This window comes from Nanorana parkeri, unplaced genomic scaffold (genome assembly GCF_000935625.1).
Source record: "Nanorana parkeri isolate BGI_ZX_2015 unplaced genomic scaffold, ASM93562v1 scaffold88, whole genome shotgun sequence".
Lineage (NCBI taxonomy): Eukaryota > Metazoa > Chordata > Amphibia > Anura > Dicroglossidae > Nanorana > Nanorana parkeri.
The window spans coordinates 159,754-180,667 of record NW_017306356.1 but is presented as its reverse complement, the minus strand read 5'-3'; the positions used below and the strand labels follow the sequence as shown (position 1 = coordinate 180,667).

Sequence of the window (20,914 nt, the reverse complement as noted above, 5' to 3'; positions counted from 1 at the left end):
AATTTTTGTTTCTGGGTATAGATACATTTTAATGCACACTGGTACTTTGGTTGCATCAGAAACAATGAAGCTATGAAGAGAGAGGTTTGTTGCCCTCCTTACCGGAGAGCCCCGAATATGGGGGAAGGGTGCTTGGAATGACTGCGGATGGCGCTGCCAGTTGCAGATACAGTAATACCTTGGTTTACGAGCATAATTCGTTCCGGAAGCATGCTTGTAATCCAAAGCGCTTGTATATCAAAGCGAATTTCCACATAGGAAATAAATGGAAATTCAGATGATTCGTTCCACAACCCAAAAATATTCATATAAAAATGATTACAATACTGTACTGTAATATAATACTGTACACAATATAAAGAAAAATAAGCCAATTACCGGTTACCTTCGTGGCCGGTGTGAGGATGACAAGAGAGAGGAGGATTATTGTGTAGGACAACTTTCACTATGACTAACAGAATCACTGCTATCTCTTGAGTCAATGGAATCTTTTTCATTTCGTGAAACCTTAACAAGGAATCTATCCAATGGGACATTGCATTGTCGTTAAACAGATTCATCGCTCGCACTGCTACAGCCTTATTCAGGTGGTGCTTTTCTACAAAATTTTGCTCTTAGTGCAAGACATTGCTTGTATATCAAAGGGAAAATGTTTCAGAAATGTTTGCTTGTCTTGCAAAACACTCTCAAACCAAGTTACTTGTAAACCAAGGTATTACTGTAATATAGAAATGTCACCAGCACCCCAGACTCCTTCAAGCATAATCAATCAGTGACTGCTATGCCTGATGAAGGGACCCGGTGTGGTCCCGAAAGCGCTTGTGTATTTCACATAAGTTCTGAATAAATCCACGATTGATTATCCTTGAAGGAGTCTGGTGTGCTGGTGACATTTCTATATTAGAAACAATGAAGCCTGACACCTTTTCCATAAGCCCAAGATCAAGTCCACCTAGAGCCGATATTCCATGTCACCAACAGACCAGCTTTAAAGTCATAGAAGGCTACGCAAAATGTTGTTTACACAGACACATTAATACAAAAGTGCCAAGGTCTTCCTCTGTGCAGCCACATTACATAGTTATACCTCCCTTCATTACTAAAAAAGATTTGCATGCTGACTAGATTACACCCACTCACATGAGTAGGACTTAGAGCGTCTGCATAAAAAATTAAATTACAGATGGTTTCATCATAACAAAACAGGACAACCAAATTTTCTAAATGCATGAGCCAAGAAAAGTTAAAAAAAAGTGAAAAAACTGGCTTCACTGTTCCCATTTTTGGAAGTGGCAATGATGACTTGCAGCCCACTTGTATCCGGGGACAAATTGCTCATTATCCTTGTCTCCAGCCTAACAAGTCAATTCAGCTGGAGGTAATTTTTTTTGAGTTGTTTTTAGTCTTAAATTTAAAAAAAACAAAAAAAAAACACCACACACATTGCATTATTATATTCAGTGGACATTGGCAACATATATTAAACTTGACATACAACTTGTTAAATAAAACAAGCGAAAAACACCAGGACAATGCACATCTGCTCAAGGGAAATATCCATTACTATACCTTTTATAACAGATTGTATACAATTATAATATATTATTATACTAAAGTGCCAATAGTTTGTGCAGTGCTTTACAAAATGGATACGATTTGATCACCATGCAATAACCATCTACTTAAAAAAGATAACCGATAAAACTGATCCAACTCTTGGCTGTATGTTTAGGGCACAGCAAACATAATTAGGGGATCGTCTTATACACCCAGTCGCCTTATACGCTGGCAAATATGGTATATGCAAACCCTAGCATGTTAAAGTGTATCTATGGTCCAAATTTAAAGTCATTATAACAATCATTGAATTTAAATTATTTCTACCACAACTATGCCTACTTCTACTAATCTGAATGATCTTGAAGTTTGAAAACTTAATGCGGGGCGGGCTTGCGATGATCTCAAGTACGATCTGCCTGTCCAAGATAGGCAGATCGTATGTTTTTTTAATTACCTTACAACCAACCATGGCAAGACAAAAGTCTTGCGATGGTTGTAAGGTGTGTGCCCAGCATTAGAATCCCACATATTTTCTTCCTTGAATGCAGTCACACATTCACTATTCCCTGTGACTATGCACCGATTTCACAGAGTCTGCCATCTGAACTACAGGAGGTGATGGAGGAGTTTCAGGAAGCACACCATCACTGCTTGCAGGCAGCAAGGTATCATGGGTTATAAAGTTCGTAGTAATCGTTAAGCATGTAAAGTAAACCAAAGTAATGAGCAGAGGTGAAGCCACAAAAGCATGCAGGGAATAAAGAAAAGAGATTCTCCAAGTAAGCTTATATTGGAGTGTCAAAATGGCCATCATTTGTATTATTACAATTTGAGGTTATAAAATGAAAGTGCATGCTGCGACTTTAGATCTCCTTTACATTGGTCATTAAAGGTGATTTGTTACATTTGTTCAATCAGTGTAAAAGAATACCCGTTCTAACTGCCATATAACTTGTGAGCTGATAACTTTCTCTGCTTCATGCTTGTGCTAGACTCTTATTAGTTAGTATTGTTCCCAGTGCTCTTTGGGCCACAGGACAGCAGCTAACCGCGTTGTAACACACTGTATATGGTGTGAACAAACCCTTAAAAAAAAGGAGAACTATGGGGTTAGGGCTTTTCCCCATAGTTCTCCTAAAGGTAACGCGAGGACACAAACTAGCGTCCTCCCGTCACCCTAAGCTCAGTATACCGCGAGCTACTGAGTATACTGAGCGGTATACTGAGACACACCGCAGCTGAAGCAGATCCCGACAATTATGTCTGGATCCGCCCAGCTGCGTGAGTGACAGCTGGCTCTGCCTATCTAGAGGCAGAGCCAGGGGTACCCACCCCCTTCCCCGTCCGTTCCGCCAGTCAGCGTTGGAGGATCGGAGCAGGGAGGGGGAATCCAGCCCCTCCCGTCACTGCCGTGACAGAATCGAGAAGTGAGAGAACGCCGGTATGTGTACACTCACTTCCCGATCTACTGAGCCAACCTGTGAGGCTGGGCTCACACCTGGGTGTTTCCTATGTGGGCGTTTTACCCGTGTTATTTTCCGGACGTTTTTTGAGCGTATTGTCTAGCGTTTTTTCACACTTGATAACGCGCGACGTACGCGCGTTTTTTGATCGACTATAGAGGCGTCCAATGAAAAAGACTTCCTGAGAAACAGCATTTCCCTTTCCTGTTTCTTTGTTACAAAGGAGTGTGTTGTGTGCAGTTTCTTTGTTACAGAGGAGAGTGTGCGGTGTATTATGGAGCTTGGGAAATGACAACGAACTGCAGCAGTAGTTGCAGCAGTGCGGCTTATGCGTTTGAGGAGAAAGAGACTGAGCAGGCGAAGGTTCTGGGTCCATCCATTGATTACGAACCAAGAACAAAGAGGGCAGTTTTGGGCCATGTATGAAACCCTCCGTGGCCATGAGGAGAAATTATTTGCCTACACACGAATGTCCATAAAAAGGTTAGTACATATACAATGCTTATTGCTGTTGTGTCCCATATAATCAGCCTGTCTTTCATGTATGTGTGTGTATATATATATATAAAGTGAAATGTATGTGCAACACACAAAGCTGGTATATTTTTCTGATTTCATGGCCCATATGCTCTTTAATGCACCATTTTATTGCTTAATAGCACCAGTTCATTGTTAATTGCTAGTATTGACCCCCCAACTTTTATATGTTACAGTTTTGATGAGCTGCTGGGATTGATGTCTGTCCAGTTGGAGCGCCAGGACACATTGAGAGACAGCATTCCTCCAGCCGAAAGAATGATCGTCACTTTGCAGTAAGTTCACTAACATCACTCCTACGTTTAATTCTGGAGCAATCAAACATTGTAACCAAGAAGCATCAAATTAGTTATATATGTATATGAGACTGTATAATGCTCTGTGCCCTGTGCTGTTGCATGTTGTGCCCTGTACTGTTGCATGTTGTGCCTTTTGCGTGTGATATGCAGGGTGACGTATGGCATGTGTGACCCTCCTACATATGTGTACCACAACCATTGATATTAAAATAAATAAATCCAAAAAATAAAAACCTTTTCAAACTGTAACCAAACAAACTCATAGTTAATTATAATATTTTATTTACTATTTATCAATATTATAATAGAAAAATTTGCATACACGAACAGTGCAATAAAAACAAGGTCATAACAGCAGCCAAATGGGAAATGTTGCCTGTGTAGTCGAGTCCTCCTCCTCGACCTGCCTCACAGTAGGCTCCCAGCTACTGTCGGTGCTGTCATGAGGAAACAATACATTAGTATGTGCAATATATTATTCTCTGCATGTTATATAAAAACAATATTCATGACAGTCATAAACATTGTAATTGACGTGACTTAACTACGCATTTCCACGCAAGGTATTAGAAATGCTAGCTGCTCAGCGTGGATATATCTGCAGGGGGCACTGGCAGCCGATCCACTTCTATTCTCTCCCTCCTTGCGCCTGTGGCGCGTAAAGGCGTCCTTCACGCTCTTCCATTTTCCCTTTAGCATATTGACTGTGGAAACAAAATGTAAACATGAACTAATTAAATTCTTGCTTTTATCTTTCATTTCTTAGGTATTTAGCTACTGGACAGTCCTTGGCCAGTCTGCACTACGCATTCATGATTGGGATATCAACTGCAAGCATGATCATCAAGGAAACATGCTGTGCGATATGGGATGTCATGTTCTAACCCACCAAGGAGGAGTGGATGCAAATAGCAGAAATTTTTGCCACCACATGCAATTTTCTGAACTGTGTGGGAGCCATAGACGGAAAACATATCCGTGTAATAAAACCGATTGGGAGTGGCAGTAGATTTTTTTAATTACAAACATTCGCCCATTCAGACTTTGGACTGATGCTGCGTCACGGTGATCTGGACCTCCCGGGGAACGCCACGCTGCCTGGTACCGCTCATCCTGCAATGCCTTCGTCTTTGTAGGAGACGAGGCATTTGCTCTGGGTGAGCATCTTGAGGCCCTACTCAACCCGTGGACTGAGCCTGGAGAAGAGGGTCTTCAACTATAAGCTTACCCGAGCACGCAGGGTGGTGAGTGTGCCTTTGGCATACTGTCAAATAAATGGCGCTTTCTGCACTCACCAATAAATCTGAAAATAGAAAACGCCATCTCTGCGGTGAAGGCAGCTTGTGCGTCGCAGAGATGGATTTCTATTTGTTGATTCATTGGTGCATTGCATGGAGAGTGGCAGCCGTGGTACCACGCATGGAGGCACCATTCGGGGACAATTTGCTGCCTACTTTATGTCACCTGAGGGGGAGGTGTCATGGCAGATGCAAGCTATTCAATCCTGATTAAAGAAAAATAAAAAAACCTTTATCCTTGTTCCGTTCCTAATAAAGTTTATTTGAATATAACTAATATCTGAGCCTTGTTTTTTCTAATATTGAAATGCACCGCATAGCATGCACACATGAAAACACTGCATGCATGTCACATGAAAACACTGCACACGTCTCTTACCTTTTGCTTCTTTCACTTGCTTGCCAAAACTCTCCCAATCAGGCCATGTATTTTTCCCAATCTCTTCCCATGCACGCTGCCTGGTTCGCCGGTTCTTATAAGCCGAATCCTTCATGTCATATATGCAGGGCTTTGCCTGCACCAGGCGTACGAATGCCTATGTATCGATCAGGCCACATGCTGCCGATTCCTCCATCTTTCTGGCTCTGCCGAAAAACTGTGTCTGAAGTCCCCAGGGTGTGGTCTGTTGCCATGTGCGGAACGCGCGTAATAGGCACGCTTTTGATGACAAAAGCGCGCAAACACACATTTCAGCCCGTTCACGTCGAAGTCTATGGCCGCGAACGGGCTGAAATACGCCCCAAAGAAGCTCCTGTACTTTTTCTGGTGTAAGCCGTTTTGAAGCGCGTTCATAAGTCCTGTAATACGCCCATGTGTGAACCATGCCCATAGGAAATAATGGGATTTGTGTGTTTGAGCGTTTCACAGAGCGTAGGAACGCGCTGTAAAACGCCCAGGTGTGAACGGGGCCCGACAGTCTCATTGTCACAGGCCAGCTAGAACTATGAGGATGAGTGAAAAGCACTCACCTCATAGTTCTCCTTTAAGGAGCATTGGCAACCTGGCTGTTGAGATTTGTCCACCCTTTTAACAGATGCTATATATGCATTACATTGCTTTTCTAAATTGATTCATTCAAAAGGTTTTGAAAATGCATATGTAGAAGTTTTTAAAACAAAAAAGATATTTAAAAATTCTAATGGAATAGTAAATACCCATTTCCTAAGCTCCATATAGTGGAGAAAATGCAGTATTAGGGAATGCCTAAAGGCAGTCAAGGTGGGCAACAGACGGACAGGTTGGGGTAAAGAATTACCCAACCATTTGACCGGAAACAAGACTAGCTAATCACACAGAACAAGTATTCTGTGTTTTTAGGGTTAATGGCTTTGGAAACTGGCTATAAATAATCCCCATGCGAGTACACCCTTAGAAAATGGACACCTTTACATTAAAAACGGCTAACAAGGTCAAGGATGGCATGTTAAAGAGCTCTTGTACTGCTTGTTGAGAATATGAAGAGTTTAATGTCCATAGTGTGGTGACAGGTGAACTGCAAAGAAGATTGACCTTTTTATTAGAACAAAAATGCAACATGTCAAATTTCTCTGAATATGAATACTGTGCCTATACTACCGCCATAGCAGCCCACACGGGCAATATGTGTTTGGAAGGCAAGAGGCCCAGTACATGATCCTACTCACCTGCTGTTACTTCCTGCCAGAAGACTCATCTCTGCTTGCAGACAGCAGGGGCACATAGTTCTCAGGCACTGTACATTCCCACTGCTCTGTCTTATACAGACCTTTTCATTATAAACATGCAAAATGTGCACATAGTACAGTTTGATCAGCAGTAATGCACACAATCTAGGGGCTCACAAAAAAAAACATGTCCCAGCCTCATTCATACTGGAGTCTTCCATCTGTTTAAGGTTCCTTATACAGCATATGGTCTTCAAAACTGAAGTGTCATTCTTCTATTAGGATATTGTGAACACAAACCTGTGGCTCTAATAATAAAAAAAAAGTGCTTGGTGCACCCTGAACAAACACACTACAACAGCCAAAAATGCAGCTGAAAATTCAGCGCATCCCTAGATTCTGTCCTCCCCACTGGATGCCAGTCTGTGTCCCCTTCTGATGCCTCGTGTTCTCCCCGTCCTGTGTCAGCAGAGGCAGTGGGGATCCAGAGGGCCAAAAGAGGATCCAGCTGCCGGTGCCCAGCTGGGAGGAGAGAAGCTTTCAGGAGGCCAAACTAAGCGGTGCAGGTTAAGGAGAACTGATCATTAAGAGGCTAAGCGCCAAGTACTACAAAGACCCAACTTCTATATTGGAAGGACAGGCGCCAGGCCACCTATTAAGCTTCAGAACTGTGATGCACCCAAACCAGTAAGCCGACTACCCTTGAGAAAAATATGAAATGCCCTCTAATTCACTATAAGCCTTCACGCTGGATTTTTATTTTTTTAATCATCTATTGCAGCTACCTATCGCATATATATTAAGTGAGCACATATTTTCATTCTTTCCATCTCACATAGATTGTGAGCTCTCAAAAGCAGGGCTCCACCTAACCCTCTTGTATTGAAACAATACCATTTCCCTTTATATTGTAACGCAATGTGCAAAATGTTGGCCCTATATAACTCGTGTATAATAATGATAGTTATAACATTCACAGTTTGACATGATTGCCTTGTCCATATTCTATGCAATTAAAATAGTTCAGTAGACTAGCCACTAGAGGGTGCTCTATGAGGTGCAATTTCTCTAGGTTTTACTACACTGGAACTCCAGACAATGTTTTTCCAATTGTGGCTAGAATAAGGAAAAAGGGTTTTTATCCCTTTACTAATGAGGCCAATAGACTTGCATATTAAGATGGAGCAGTAAAGAGCAACCATTGTGTAGCACGGAGGAAGCAGAGCTTGGAGCTTTAACAAATGTATACAGTACATATTAAAAGCATGCATTTCCTTTTAACTGCACAGCTCAAATAAACATAAGTTCAGTGCACTCTCAGGTAAACAACCTAAGTGTGTGGGGTTTCATATACAAGTCCCAGTCAGGACTCTATCTGCATGGAATTTACCTGTTCTACCTGTGCTGTGTAGGTTTCCTCCAGGTAATCCGCTTTCCTCCCATAAACACATGCTGGAAGGTTAATTGGCTCATGTCTAAACGGGCTCTGTGTACACTATATTGCCTAAAGTATTGGGACGCCGGCCTTTACACGCACATGAACTTTAAATGGCATCCCAGTCTTAAGGTGCCCATACACTGTACGATTCTCGTACGATAATCGTACAGCGTATGGAAGATGCAGATCGTACGAGCTTTCAATGAGCTTATGACCATCGCAAGACAAAAGGTCTTGTGATGGTCGTAAGGTGTATGGGCACCTTTAGTCCGTAGGGTTCAATATTGAGTTGGCCCACCCTTTGCAGCTATAACAGCTTCAACTCTTCTGGGAAGGCGTCCACAAGGTTTAGGAGTGTGTCTATGGGAATATATGACCATTCTTCCAAAAGTGCATTTGTGAGGTCAGGTACTGATGTTGGACGAGAAGACCTGGCTCGCAGTCTCCGCGTTCATCCCAAAAAGGTGTTCTATCGGGTTGAGGTCAGGACTCTGTGCAGGCCAGTCAAGTTCCTCCACGTCTTTATGGACCTTGCTTTGTGCACTGGTGCAGTCATGTTGGAACAGGAAGGAGCCATCCCCAAACTCTTCCCACAAGGTTGGGAGCATGAAATTGTCCAAAATGTCTTGGTATGCTGATGCCTTGAGAGTTCCCTTCACTGGAACTAAGGGAACTTGGTGATGTAGGGCTTGGATGCAGCTGATCGGCCATGGAAACCCATTCCACACGAAGTTTGGAGGTCTGTAGCTATTGACTGCAGGCAGTTGGCGACTTCTGCGCATTGCAGCATGCGCTGACCCCGCTCGTCATTTTACGTGGCCTACCACTTTGTGGCTGCGTTGCTGTTCCCAGTTGCTTCCACTTTGTTATAATATCACTAACAGGTGACCGTGGAATATTTAGTAGCAAGGAAGTTTCACGGATGGACTTATTGCACAGGTGGCAACCTATCATGGTACCACGCTTGAATTCACTGAGCTCCTGAAAGCGACCCATTCTTTCACACATGTTTGTAGAAGCAGTCTGCATGCCTAGGTGCTTGGTTTTATACACCTGTGGCCATGGAGGCGATTGGAACACCTGAGTGCAATGATTTGGTAGGGGGTCCCAATAATTTTGACAATATAGTGTATATGAGATAAGGACTTTAGAGTGCAAGCTCCTTGAGGGCAGGGACTGATGTGAATTGTTGGCAATATCTAAATACCTGTAATAAAATATATTGCACATAGAAGTAATAGAAAAAGCAAATTATAACTTCTGTTCTGTGTCATATGTGAAGAGGAATGAACAAGTAAAAAGCTCCACTCCCTAGGAGGAACAGGCTTATCCCCATCCCACATACATGCATATAAACTCCCCCACACCCCCAAAAAAAAAAAAAACAGCATTGCCTATCAGCAGACAAAATGGGTCAGGTAGAGATGAACAACATTCTGGGCCTATTCACACCACATCCAGATATCCACGCAGTGCACTGTGTTCTAGATCTGGTCCGGAAAACAGTGTCAATCTGCCCTTTGCACATCAGGACCTTCATTGCACATTCCCTTCTCTCCCATTGCAGGGGAATGTAGATAATGTGTAAAGCTCTCAATGCAAGGAATGCTTTAGATCAGGGGAGGCCAATCTTCAGTCCTCCGGCTGTGGTGAAACTACATACAAATCCCATGAGGCATTGCAAGTAGGGCTGCAACAACTAATAGATGGCAACTATTCTCATTAAATCGGGAGGAGGGAGATTTCATGCAATCGATTCGTTGAAAAAAAATAATTGGGCAACTAATCGATGAAAATAATAGTTAGCTGCAGCCTTAATTGCAAGACTCCGACAGCCACAGACCTATACTCCCAGAAGCAGGATGGGATTTGTAGTCTCACCACAGCTGGAGGGCTGGAGTTGGACGATCCCTGCTTTACACAGATCAGCATTACCAAATAATTATATTATTATTTTGACATAAAGAACACCTCTTTCTTATTATGAATAAGAAGAAAAAAAACTGCCAGACCTCCACTGTGTGACCCAAAGTATCCAGCACAAATTTCTGACCGACAAACACTGAGGGGTTTAAGGTCTTTACAGTGTCCTGTCAGACAGACTTGCAGCAAGGAGGAGGAATAATAATATTTGGGGGTGCTTCTGTTGTAAAGCTGACAGTCGGCTCTACAAATTTAAAGACTCCCGGTGGCAAAAGTCACCAGGAGTCTTGTTTAAACAGCCCCGATGCTGGCGACGTACACTGTACGTCGTCAGTCACGAAGGGGTTAAGTAATGTTCAGGCCTAAAATGTGGCTTATAACATGTGTGCAAAAAAACAAAAAAAGGGTTAAAGGGTATCCATTGTCAAACACTAAACAGAAATCTGTATTTCTATACTGAATTTACATAAGTTCTGTCCCACTCCTAATAACCAGATCCATCTAGGAGGTTTATAAAAACTTACTGAATATGCCAATTGGATGTACTTTCTCAATGCACTGACACAATTTCACTCAGCCCTGTAAATATGCACTTCCTTGTGTCACAGCTCTCACAGACCTGCCATCTGAACTACAATGCCACATCTGACCAAAGTAACATTATCATTGCTTGCTGGAAGCAATGCATGATGGGCTATGTATTCTTGAGAAATTCAGACGGCATCACATCAAGCAGCAGGGAAAGATACAAAGCACACTGGGAGTACAGGAAGATGATGGGCAGACAGAAGGCGGCACTCGCTACATAGAAGGGATTTTTCTAGTAAGCTTTGATTGTATTATGAAAAACAAGTCTAGTATGTATTCCTATTACAATGCTGATGTTATAACAGGGTAGCCTGGGTGCAGAGACATATTATGTGAGATATTGTGCGAGTGCCCTTCTCTGCATCAGAGGACCGTCTAATACAGGCGGAGAACAGAGAAGAGGACCCCATACATGACTAGCCAGAAGACTCCCAGGTGCTAGGAAGGGTTTTTAAATGGACTGGAGAAGGGAGAGGCTGAGGAGGATGGTATACATCCCCAACATGAAACTCTGATTTAAAGGGGACCCCGTCACCAAAGAAGGTATAAGACATAGAAAAATCAAATATTTAGATGCTTATTTGCAGTAGTTTTCCTTTCCATAATGTAGTATTACTTGCAACGTACCTTTGAACCCTCTCCCCTTTCTGGAGTGTCCGATTTCTCTCTGGGCTTGCCCAGCTCCATCTCCCTATTAAAAAAAACCTTTTATGTACTAGACAGAGGAGTGAAGGAGAGTACAATAGATCAGGGGTGGGCAACCTCATCACTACAACTGTGGTGAAACTAAAATTATGCCCATGCCTGTGTCTTGCAGTACCACAACAGCCGACGTGCCAAGGTTGACTATGCCGGCTATAGAGTGACAGATCTGCTGACATCACATCCAAGATGGCAGTGCACAGCAGCAGTCAAAGGGCTTTTGGATGTCAACACAAAGGAGTGCGATGGACCGCAGGCACCCCGATTGGGTGCCTCCCGTCACTATGTAGCTTCCCCTCTGCTGGTACCCGAATTCTAGAATCCCCAGCCCAAACATTGGACAGAACCAACATATCAGGACAGAAAAATAGACTCCCAAAATAATAAATATTTACCCCCCAAAAATCAAAGTGAACAAATGATGCTGCAGGCCAATCCATTGTGCTGAAATTTCATTGCAGCAACACAAAATGGTACTCAGTTTGTATGGCCCCCACATGCCTGTATGGATGCCTGACAATGTGAGGGCATGCTCCGAATGAGACGACGAATGGTGTCCTGGGGCATCTCCTCCCAGATCTGAACAGACTGGAGGTGCAACCTGGCGTCGTCGGATGGATCGAGACGTAAGGTCCCAGAGGTGGTCTATTGGATTCAGGTCAGGCGAGAGTGGGGGCCATTCAATGGTATCAATTCCTTCAGCTCAAGGAACTGGCTGCATACTCTCGCCACATGAGGCCGGGCATTGTCGTGCACCAAGAGGAACCCAGGGCCCACTGCACCAGTGTGGGGTGTGACAATGGGTCCAAGGATTTTATCCAGATACCTAATGGTAGTCAGGGTGCCATTTTCTAGCCCGTAGGAGGTCTGTGCGTCCCTCCATGGATATGCCTCCCCAGACCATCACTGACCCACCACCAAACCAGTCATGTTGAACGTTGTTACATATAGCATAACGTTCTCCAGACCCTTTCACGTGTGCTCAGGGTGAACCAGCTCTCACCTGCCAATTCTGGTGTTCAATGGCAAATGCCAATCGACCTCCGGTGCCGGGCAGTGGGCACAGGGCCGACTAGAGGACATAGGGCCCTCAGGCTACCCTCATGAAGTCTGTTTCGGATTGTTTGGTCCGAGGCATTCACACCAGTGGCCTTCTGGAGGTCATTTTGTAGGGCTCTGGCAGTGCTTCTCCTGTTCCTCCTTGCACAAAGGAGCAGATACCGGTACTGCTGATGGGTTAAGGACATTCTACGCCCCTGCCCAGCTCTCCTAGAGTAACTGCCTGTGTCCTGGAATCTCCTCCATGCTCTTGAAACTGTGCTGGGAGGCACCACAAACCTTCTGGCAATGGCACATATTGATATGCCATCCTCTTGAGACTGTGCTAGGAGGCACCACAAACCTTCTGGCAATGGCACATATTGATGTGCCATCCTGGAGGAGTTGGCATGCCTGTGCAACCTCTATAGGGTCCAGGTATTGCCTCGTGCAGATATTCAATCAATGCAAGCAGACCATCCCCTCCCCAATGACTTAAATCAAAGATTAGGGAGAGAGAAGACACATGTGATTGGATTATCTCCCGTGTGTCTATCATATGTTAAGTCACTCAGTGACATCTAGGGTTAAGTTAATCCCATTGTTAAATCACCAATGGGCAAATAGACTAACAAGTTCATTGGGCATTCACACCCTGTACCTATAATGGGCACAGGGCCACAAACATAATTCCAGGAGAAATATGCAGCATATACACTCCACACATAAACCCGGGATAATAGGTCCCTGTAACCCCAAGGGGGGTGTGTGCGTGTCTCCATAGTCCTAGGTCTATAGTCAGTAGGAAGGAGGCTAGCCCCCAGGCAACTCCAACAGCCCCAGTGACGGTTCAGTCCATCACAAGGAGTTTTAAAACACAGTGGGGGGAATTTATGAAAACTGAAGCAGGCAGAATGTGGAGCAGTTGCCCATGGCAACCAATCAGTTTCGGTCTTCAGTTTGTTTAGTTATGCTTTGAAAACAAAAGAACCTGATCGGTGCAGTTGCCCAAGGCAACCAGTTTTGATCACCCCCCTTAAATGCACATATAGTCTGATGGGAAGGTTGTTGAAGTGGATGGTCTGGTGAAAGGGTCACTCATGCTGCTCTATTCTCTGTATATGAACATGCATTGAATTGCTTTGTTATACAACTCCTTTAGATGGAAGCCCTCATCGGGTGACTGCCTACACCTGCACTTTTCACTATAGAAGTGCCAATGAATTGAAGTAGATGAGTGCGGAGGAGTGCTGTGTGTATAGGATGAATAGGAGCTGTAGACACACTAGATGATCTGTAAGCTGGCAGTGCACAGAGGTGGATGATGGCATTAGAGGCTGGTTCATACATCACCACCACCACCACCCCCTACACTTTGCCATCCCTGCAGCAATCTCTACAAGCCCACACCCACTCTCATTAACACCCACACTAGTGGAAAGTGACACACCGCTCATCTTCCCTGTGCCACCACCAGCGGGGGGGCACTTCATTGGCTGTCACATCAACGCCCTGACCGCGATCAGATGCCATTCATCGGTGCACCCACACCGCCCCAACGTTCTACAGGCTAGCCGGGCACCCCTCGATGTTACCTTAGCCATGCGAATCATCTTCTTGGCGATCTCCAGGTCTCCCTGGTGATTCTGCCCAATCTCGGCTATGATGAAACATGGCTGATCGCCGCCCACCTTACGGCCGGGGCACAGCTCGAATTCTAGTGGCATGGCGACTGCGAAGCTGTGTGTCCGGGAGACGAATGTCAGATGAATGCGGTGACTGAGCTAAAGTATCTCCCGCAGCCCGTGTCCAGCCTATCAGTGACGTGTCCCCAGAGCTGCCGCACCCCGAGCCAATCACAAGAGGCCGGGGAAGCATAAGCTCGGTCACCTGACCCATGTCTCACTGGCCACGCCCAGCCTTTAGTCACTACGGGAATACGGCACCGAGGATTCGGCTACCCTGGTGGTCACTATACGGGCAAGCACGTAGAGGGGGAGACGCTGCTGATATTTGGGGAATGCAAACATGAGTTTAAGGTTCCCTCACTTTGGGTCTATGCTGTCTGAATATGTGGCAGGCTGTATAGTCAGGTGATGTCAGCAGGTTCTACATATATTATTTATAGGATACCTCATATTATTATTATATGGGTTTTAAATAGCGCCAACAGTTTGCACATCGCTTTACAAAATGGGGGAGACAGATCAGTTACAATACAATTTCAGTACAAAAGGGTTAGGAGGGCCCTGCGCCTGGGAGATTGCAATCTAGACTGCTGGTAAGATCACACGGGAACCCCAAAGTAGCCGTTGGGCCTGGTAAACCATAAGGCCTCATTCACACTAAAAACGGCCGACACATACAGCTCAGTGCACGACCGTATCGGGCAGCTCCCGGGATGGACAGGTGCTCGGTGTGATGAGTACGCAGCTCCTGTCCTCTATGGGACTACGCGACCGTACGCCGCCCTACGCTCAACCGCGTCCGTGCGGGTGTCCCAGCTCGGACGCAGGCAGGATCCATCCTGCCAGCGTACGAGTACGGACACCCACACGGACGTGCAAGGCGGGTGAGCGTAGGGCAGCGTACGACCGCGTAGTCCCATAGAGAAGGACAGGGGCTGCGTACTAATCACACCGAGCACCTGTCCTTCCCGGGAGCTGCTCGATACAGTCCTGCACGGAGCTGTACATGCCGGCCGTTTTTAGTGTGAATGAGGCCTAAATGGTACGCCGAATATTTGGTGCACAGGACACTAATTTATGGAATGCTCAAAGTTGATGGGTTGGAATGGGAAGATGCCACTAGTGTGCCAAATGCTAGAAAACCATGTTGCACAAAAGTCACATGATCTGCGCCAGAGAACTGGGCATTTTATGGCCCCTAGGCAACAATCGGCCCTTTGGCTGTCCGGACACAGACCGAGTGGCAGTTCTGTCCGGACCGCGTTCACCGACCTGTGCTTGGTTATGGCTGGCTGACATAGGATGTGCCGGCCTCTGAGTCTGGTGCTGCCATAGCCCAGCACAGGCCCTCTCCTCTTCAGTCCTTGGTTGCTAGGGCCGCTGGCATTCTAGCAACCAATTATGTCAGGGGTCCACCTCCTCTGCAGTCATTGGTTGCCAGGACCACCGGGAGTCCTAGCAATAAGTGGCATCAAATGTGTTCTCCACCCCCAGCAGGACAGAAGAGTTTCTGTAGCCTGCTTCACCTCCTGCCTTCCACTTCTGGCCTAACAATTAAGTAGGAAAATAAGGTATGTGGGGAAAATATTACAAATGGGCACTACAATGGAGACAAAACCCAAAAGGGCCCATTCACACCAATTGCGATGCTTTCCAGAGCAGCAGCTGCTTCAACGCACAGCAATCGCTCACAAAACTTCCCCCTTCGTTCTGGGGCGTGGAGGTGCATTGAAGTCAATGGCACCGCAGCCACACACCCCTGCCCGCAGTGGGATCGGACACGTGGCAAAACATTGGCTGCGTTCCCGTCCACTGCGACGCAAAAAATAGAGCATGCAGCCTTTTTTGCATTTGCAGTGGACCGGAACGCAGGCAATGTTTTGCCAAGCGTCCGATCGCGGGGGAGGGGGGGGGGGGTGTGGTTGCGGTGCCATTGACTTCAATGCACCGCCATGCCCCAGAACAGAAGGGGAAGTTTTCTGAGCTATTGCTGAGCGTTCCAGTAGCTGCCGTTCTGGAACGCACCTCAATTGGTGTGAGTGGGCCCTAAAATGTAATGCTTTTTGTAAAACAATAAAATGAATACTGAGCAGAATGAAGTCTAGCCTGTTGGTTCGACCCTTCACCACAGTCCCAGTTTCTCATGTGGCTCCTTGAGAAAATGCATTGCCTACCCCTTGTAGGTTCCTCACGGTTCCTGCACCCAATAAACAATACGAGCTGCAACATAATAGTTTAGTGCACCAGTCCAATGCAATCATTGTGTAACCTGCTGATTGGGGAGCCCCTTTTGCTGAGATCTTCTGCACCTAGTGGTGAAACCTTTCTTGCAGAAAAATAATGAGGGGAATGTATCAAAACTGGAGCAGACAAAATCTGGGTCAGCTGTGCATGGCAACCAATCAGCATCCACCTTTCATTTTCAAATCTTAACGGAACAAACTGAAGAGAGAAGGTGATTGGTTGCCATAAGCTTGAGAATAAACTACAAGAATTCAAAATATTGTGGACGTATTTTAATTTTGGATAGAGTAGAGAAGGGTTCATTTGTGCTGTCTGTGTCCTGCTGGGGGGCTTTCCCTTCACTTCCTGTCCTAGAGGTGCAACAGAACTTGGGGATATGTCAATACCAACCAAAAACCATTTAGAAAACAGGAAAACGGGGTTGCAGACAGCAATACAAACGTCATAGAGGTATGTATTCTCCCCAAGTCAACACAAGACCTATATATGTTTTTAGTGCACTTGAACTTTATAAAGCTGAACACCAGGCAAGACTTTTTTTGCTTTTTACAGAGTGGATAAAAGCTGGAGCCTCTGTCAGCTTTACATTGCAGTTTATATTGCTGTTGGGGAGTGTATCTCTGTGTTTTTCAAACTTAACTGGAACACTAGGGAAGGGGGTGTGTCCTTTACTTCATACTTGCAAGTCCTTAGATGTGTCTGTGAAGGTTCTCATTCATCCAGGTCATGGTATATCTGTAAATAGTAAGTCAAGGCAACTGGACTTGCTGTATTTTTCTTGAAGACGTTCCAACCAGCTTTCTCAATTCAGAATGACTTGTACAAAAAAATTATCTGGGAATAAATATGGTGAATGTTGCTCCAATCTATATAATCTGTTAGTCCCAACCAGGTGTTGAATGCATTTGCATAATTGGAGTCTAGGAGGTGTTATTAACCTGCCCAGAGAGAGGTGTTAAAACAGCATTGTATGTGGCAGACAATAGATTCCCCACCTCTAGTCAAGCTTGGCTTCTCCATTTTTACATAAATGGTCTCTTTCACACCTCTTTTAAACCAGTCCTCCTCCCTGTCTAGGATGTGTACTTGACTGTCTTCAAAGGAGTGACCTTTTTCCTTTAGGTGTAGGTACACTCCTGAATCGAGCACTCCTCACTGCACTGGACTGCATACGCAATGTTGTTCATCTTGTGTTTTGGCGTTGGGTCTTTTAGCTTAACCAGTTGTTGCCTCAGTGTATTGCTGGGTTTAAAGCAGACAGGCATGTGTTATTTATTAAAAACCCTTCTGAGTTTCTCAGGCACCCCAGCTACATATGGGATGGCCAAATTCTTCCGTTTGTCATGCTTTTCACTCTCACTGGTACTCTTGGCATTCTTTCCTCTTCTTTCTGTTTTGACAAAAGCCCAGTCTGGATACTCACATGTTTTAAGGGCCCCTCTGAGGTGTTTGAATTCCTTTGTCTTGGCCTCTGTTCTGGTGGGAATTTTCTCTGCCCGGTGATGTAGAGTCCTGATGACTCCCAGTTTGTGGTCTAAAGGGTGGTGGGAGTCAAATAGCAGGTACTGGTCCGTGTGTGTTGGTTTTCAGTAGACCTCTATTTCCAGCCTCCTTCCCTCTTCTACTGTTACTAAACAGTCCAAGAAAGCCAGTTTGTTGTTTTGCATATCTTCCCGCATAAACTTGATGTTATGATCCACTGAGTTGATATGGTCAGTAAAAGCCTGTAACTCTTGTTTGTGAATCTTGACCCAAGTGTCATCCACATATCTGAACCAATGACTGGGTGTAATTCCCTTGAAGGTGGTCAGGGCCTTGCTTTCTACTTCCTCCATGTACAGGTTCGCCACAATAGGTGAAACTGGCGATCCCATGGCACAGCCATGTTTCTACCTGTAGAACTTGTCCTTGTACTTGAAATAGGTGGTACTCAGGCAAAGGTCCAATAAGGCACACACTTGATCTGTGTTAAGTTCTGTTCTGCTGCTTAGGGTGTTGTCTAGTAGCAACCGTTTTCTCACTGTTCCAATTGCCTCTGTGGTGGGTATGCAGGTGAAGAGGGATGCAACATCATAGTTGCGACTGGTTGCGACTAACAGGTTATGTGGATTGGAGCAACAGTCACCATATTTATTCCCAGATAATTTTTTGTACAAGTCATTCTGAATTGAAAAAGCTGGTTGGATGACCAGTGAAAAAGAAAAATACAGCAAGTCCAGTTGCCTTGACTTATTTTATACAGATATCTTTAGATGTGGTAACTGCATCTCGCACCCTACACTCCACTGAAACCGCCCTCCTAAAACTCAATAATGACTTACTAACAGCTAAAAACAATGGCCACTATTCCTTACTCTTGCTATTAGACATTTCTGTTGCTTTTGGCACAGTTGACCACCGGCTCCTCCTCAAAAAACTCCACTTGTTGGCCTACAAGACTCTGGTCTCTCATGGTTCTCCTCCTACTTATCTAAGCGCTCCTTTAGTGTCACCTACAAATCTAACTCCTCCCCTCCTCTTTCTGTAGGGGGTCACCCAAGGCTCTGTCCTTGGACCCCTTCTCTTCTCTACCTACACCACCTCCCTTGGTCAGTTGATCACCTCACATGGCTTCCAATACTATCTGTATGCCGATGACACTCAAATCTATCTTTCTACTCCACAACTCACCCCCTCAGTGTCCTTGCATGTCACTAATCTACTAACTGACATATCCGTCTGGATGTCACAACACTTCTTAAAGCTCAATCTTTCAAAAACTATCATGATATTTCCTCCTCCCCGTGCCCTCAACTTTTCCCTTGAGATTGATAACACAACTATCATACCCTCCCCCCATGCCAAGGTGCTAGGTGTCATCCTTGACTCGGACCTCACCTTTCTTCCCCACATCCGATCACTATACAAATCCTGCCGCCTTTACCTACATAACATCTCCAAAATACGTCCCTTCCTCACCAATGAAATCACAAAGTTACTCATCCACTCCCGTTATCTCCCGTCTTGACTATTGCAACTCCCTCCTCATTGGCCTACTTCTACACAGGCTATCCCTTCAGTCTATCATGAATGCAGCTGCTAGACCCATTCACCTAACTAACCGCTCAGTGTCTGCAACCCCCCTCTGCCAATCCCTTCACTGGTTTCCAATCACCCAAAGGATAAAATTCAAAATATTAACAATGACTTACAAAGCAATCCACAACTCTGCCCCCGGATATATCTCCAACCTTGTCTCAAAGTATCACCCTATCCGTCCCCTCTGCTCTTCAAAAGACCTCCTACTTTCCAGCTCCCTCATCAATTCCTCCCATGCTCACCTCCAGGACTTCTGTAGAGTTTCTCCCATCCTCTGGAACAATTTACCCCCGCCTGTCCATCTATCTCCCACTCTGACTGCCTTTAGGCGATCCCTTAAGACTCATCTCTTCAGGGAAGCCTAACCCACCTCAACCTAACCACTGAACTATCACTTTCTCAAACAATCCATCCCCATACAACTACCTCCTAATGTATCACTTGCCCCTCCCTTTTAGATTGTAAGCCCTCACGGGCAGGGCCCTCCTTACCATCTTGTCTTGAATTGTATTGTGAATGTAATGTCTTCCTTATATTGTAAAGCGCTGCGCAAACGGTTGGCGCTATATAAATCCTGTATAATAATAATAGTTCACGGTAAGAAAGGTAGTGTCCTTGTAACTTCACAGAAAGCAGAAAGAACCTTGACTTTATTGTGTAATTTAGTAGTCAATCCATCCATCAATCCATCTTGGAATGCAGATGAACAAACCTTCTTCAGATGGCCCCCCTGGCTCTCAAAGCCAGCTTCCCGGCCAATCAGCATCGAGCCGGCCAAACAGCCCCGCGGAGGGGCAGGCTTCCGATGACCGCAATGCTGAACGGGCAGAAACATGCTCGTTAGACAAAAGAAGTGCGACCGTACAGTATAAACGGTCGCACGCCTTCCATACACTTTGCGATTATCGTACGATAGCGGGATTTCTCGCAATTATCGTACGATAATCGCACAGTGTATGGGCACCTTTACAGAAACCCAAATAGCTCATCACATACAGTGTAAGTGGCCAGTCATTTGGGCACTTTGTGGCGGGACGTACAGTGTACGCCTCCCGTCACAAAGGGGTTAATGTGTGTACATTTATTCATTTTTGTAAAAGCTGGACTATACCTTTAACTCTTCATTGCCTGTATAGATTGGGGGTGGGGATGAGGGTTTCACGCTACAGTATGTGCTAATTCAGAGGCGTGTTCAGTTGCTCAGCCGCTGTGAGTGCTGAGTAAAGGTGCACATACACTGCACGATTATCGTACGAGGATCGCGGGAAATCCCGCGATCGTACGATAATCGCAAAGTGTATGGAAGGCGTGCAACCGTTTCATAGGTTTTTTGAATTACTTTACAACCCTCGCAAGACAAAAGTCTTGCGAGGGTTGTAAAGTGTATGGCCACCTTTAGCAAACCTCCACTAAA

General features: G+C 45.1%; 1 protein-coding gene across 2 annotated transcripts in view; it reads right to left on the bottom strand.

Moving 5' to 3' along the window:
• Nucleotides 1-19,528, bottom strand: part of NANS (N-acetylneuraminate synthase) — a 30,581-nt gene extending 11,053 nt beyond the window's left edge. Inside the window, exons 1-2 of one of the 2 annotated variants that reach the window (XM_018552443.1) lie at nt 19,524-19,528; nt 14,086-14,230 (exon numbers count right to left, since the gene is read on the bottom strand). In XM_018552443.1, coding sequence (XP_018407945.1) covers nt 14,086-14,217 — 132 coding nt within the window. In that variant the 5' untranslated portion in view covers nt 14,218-14,230; nt 19,524-19,528. Of the gene's footprint in view, nt 1-14,085; nt 14,370-19,523 lie in introns of those variants that run through there. The other variant, XM_018552442.1, reaches the window with a different exon arrangement.
• Nucleotides 19,529-20,914: the final 1,386 nt, after the last annotated feature.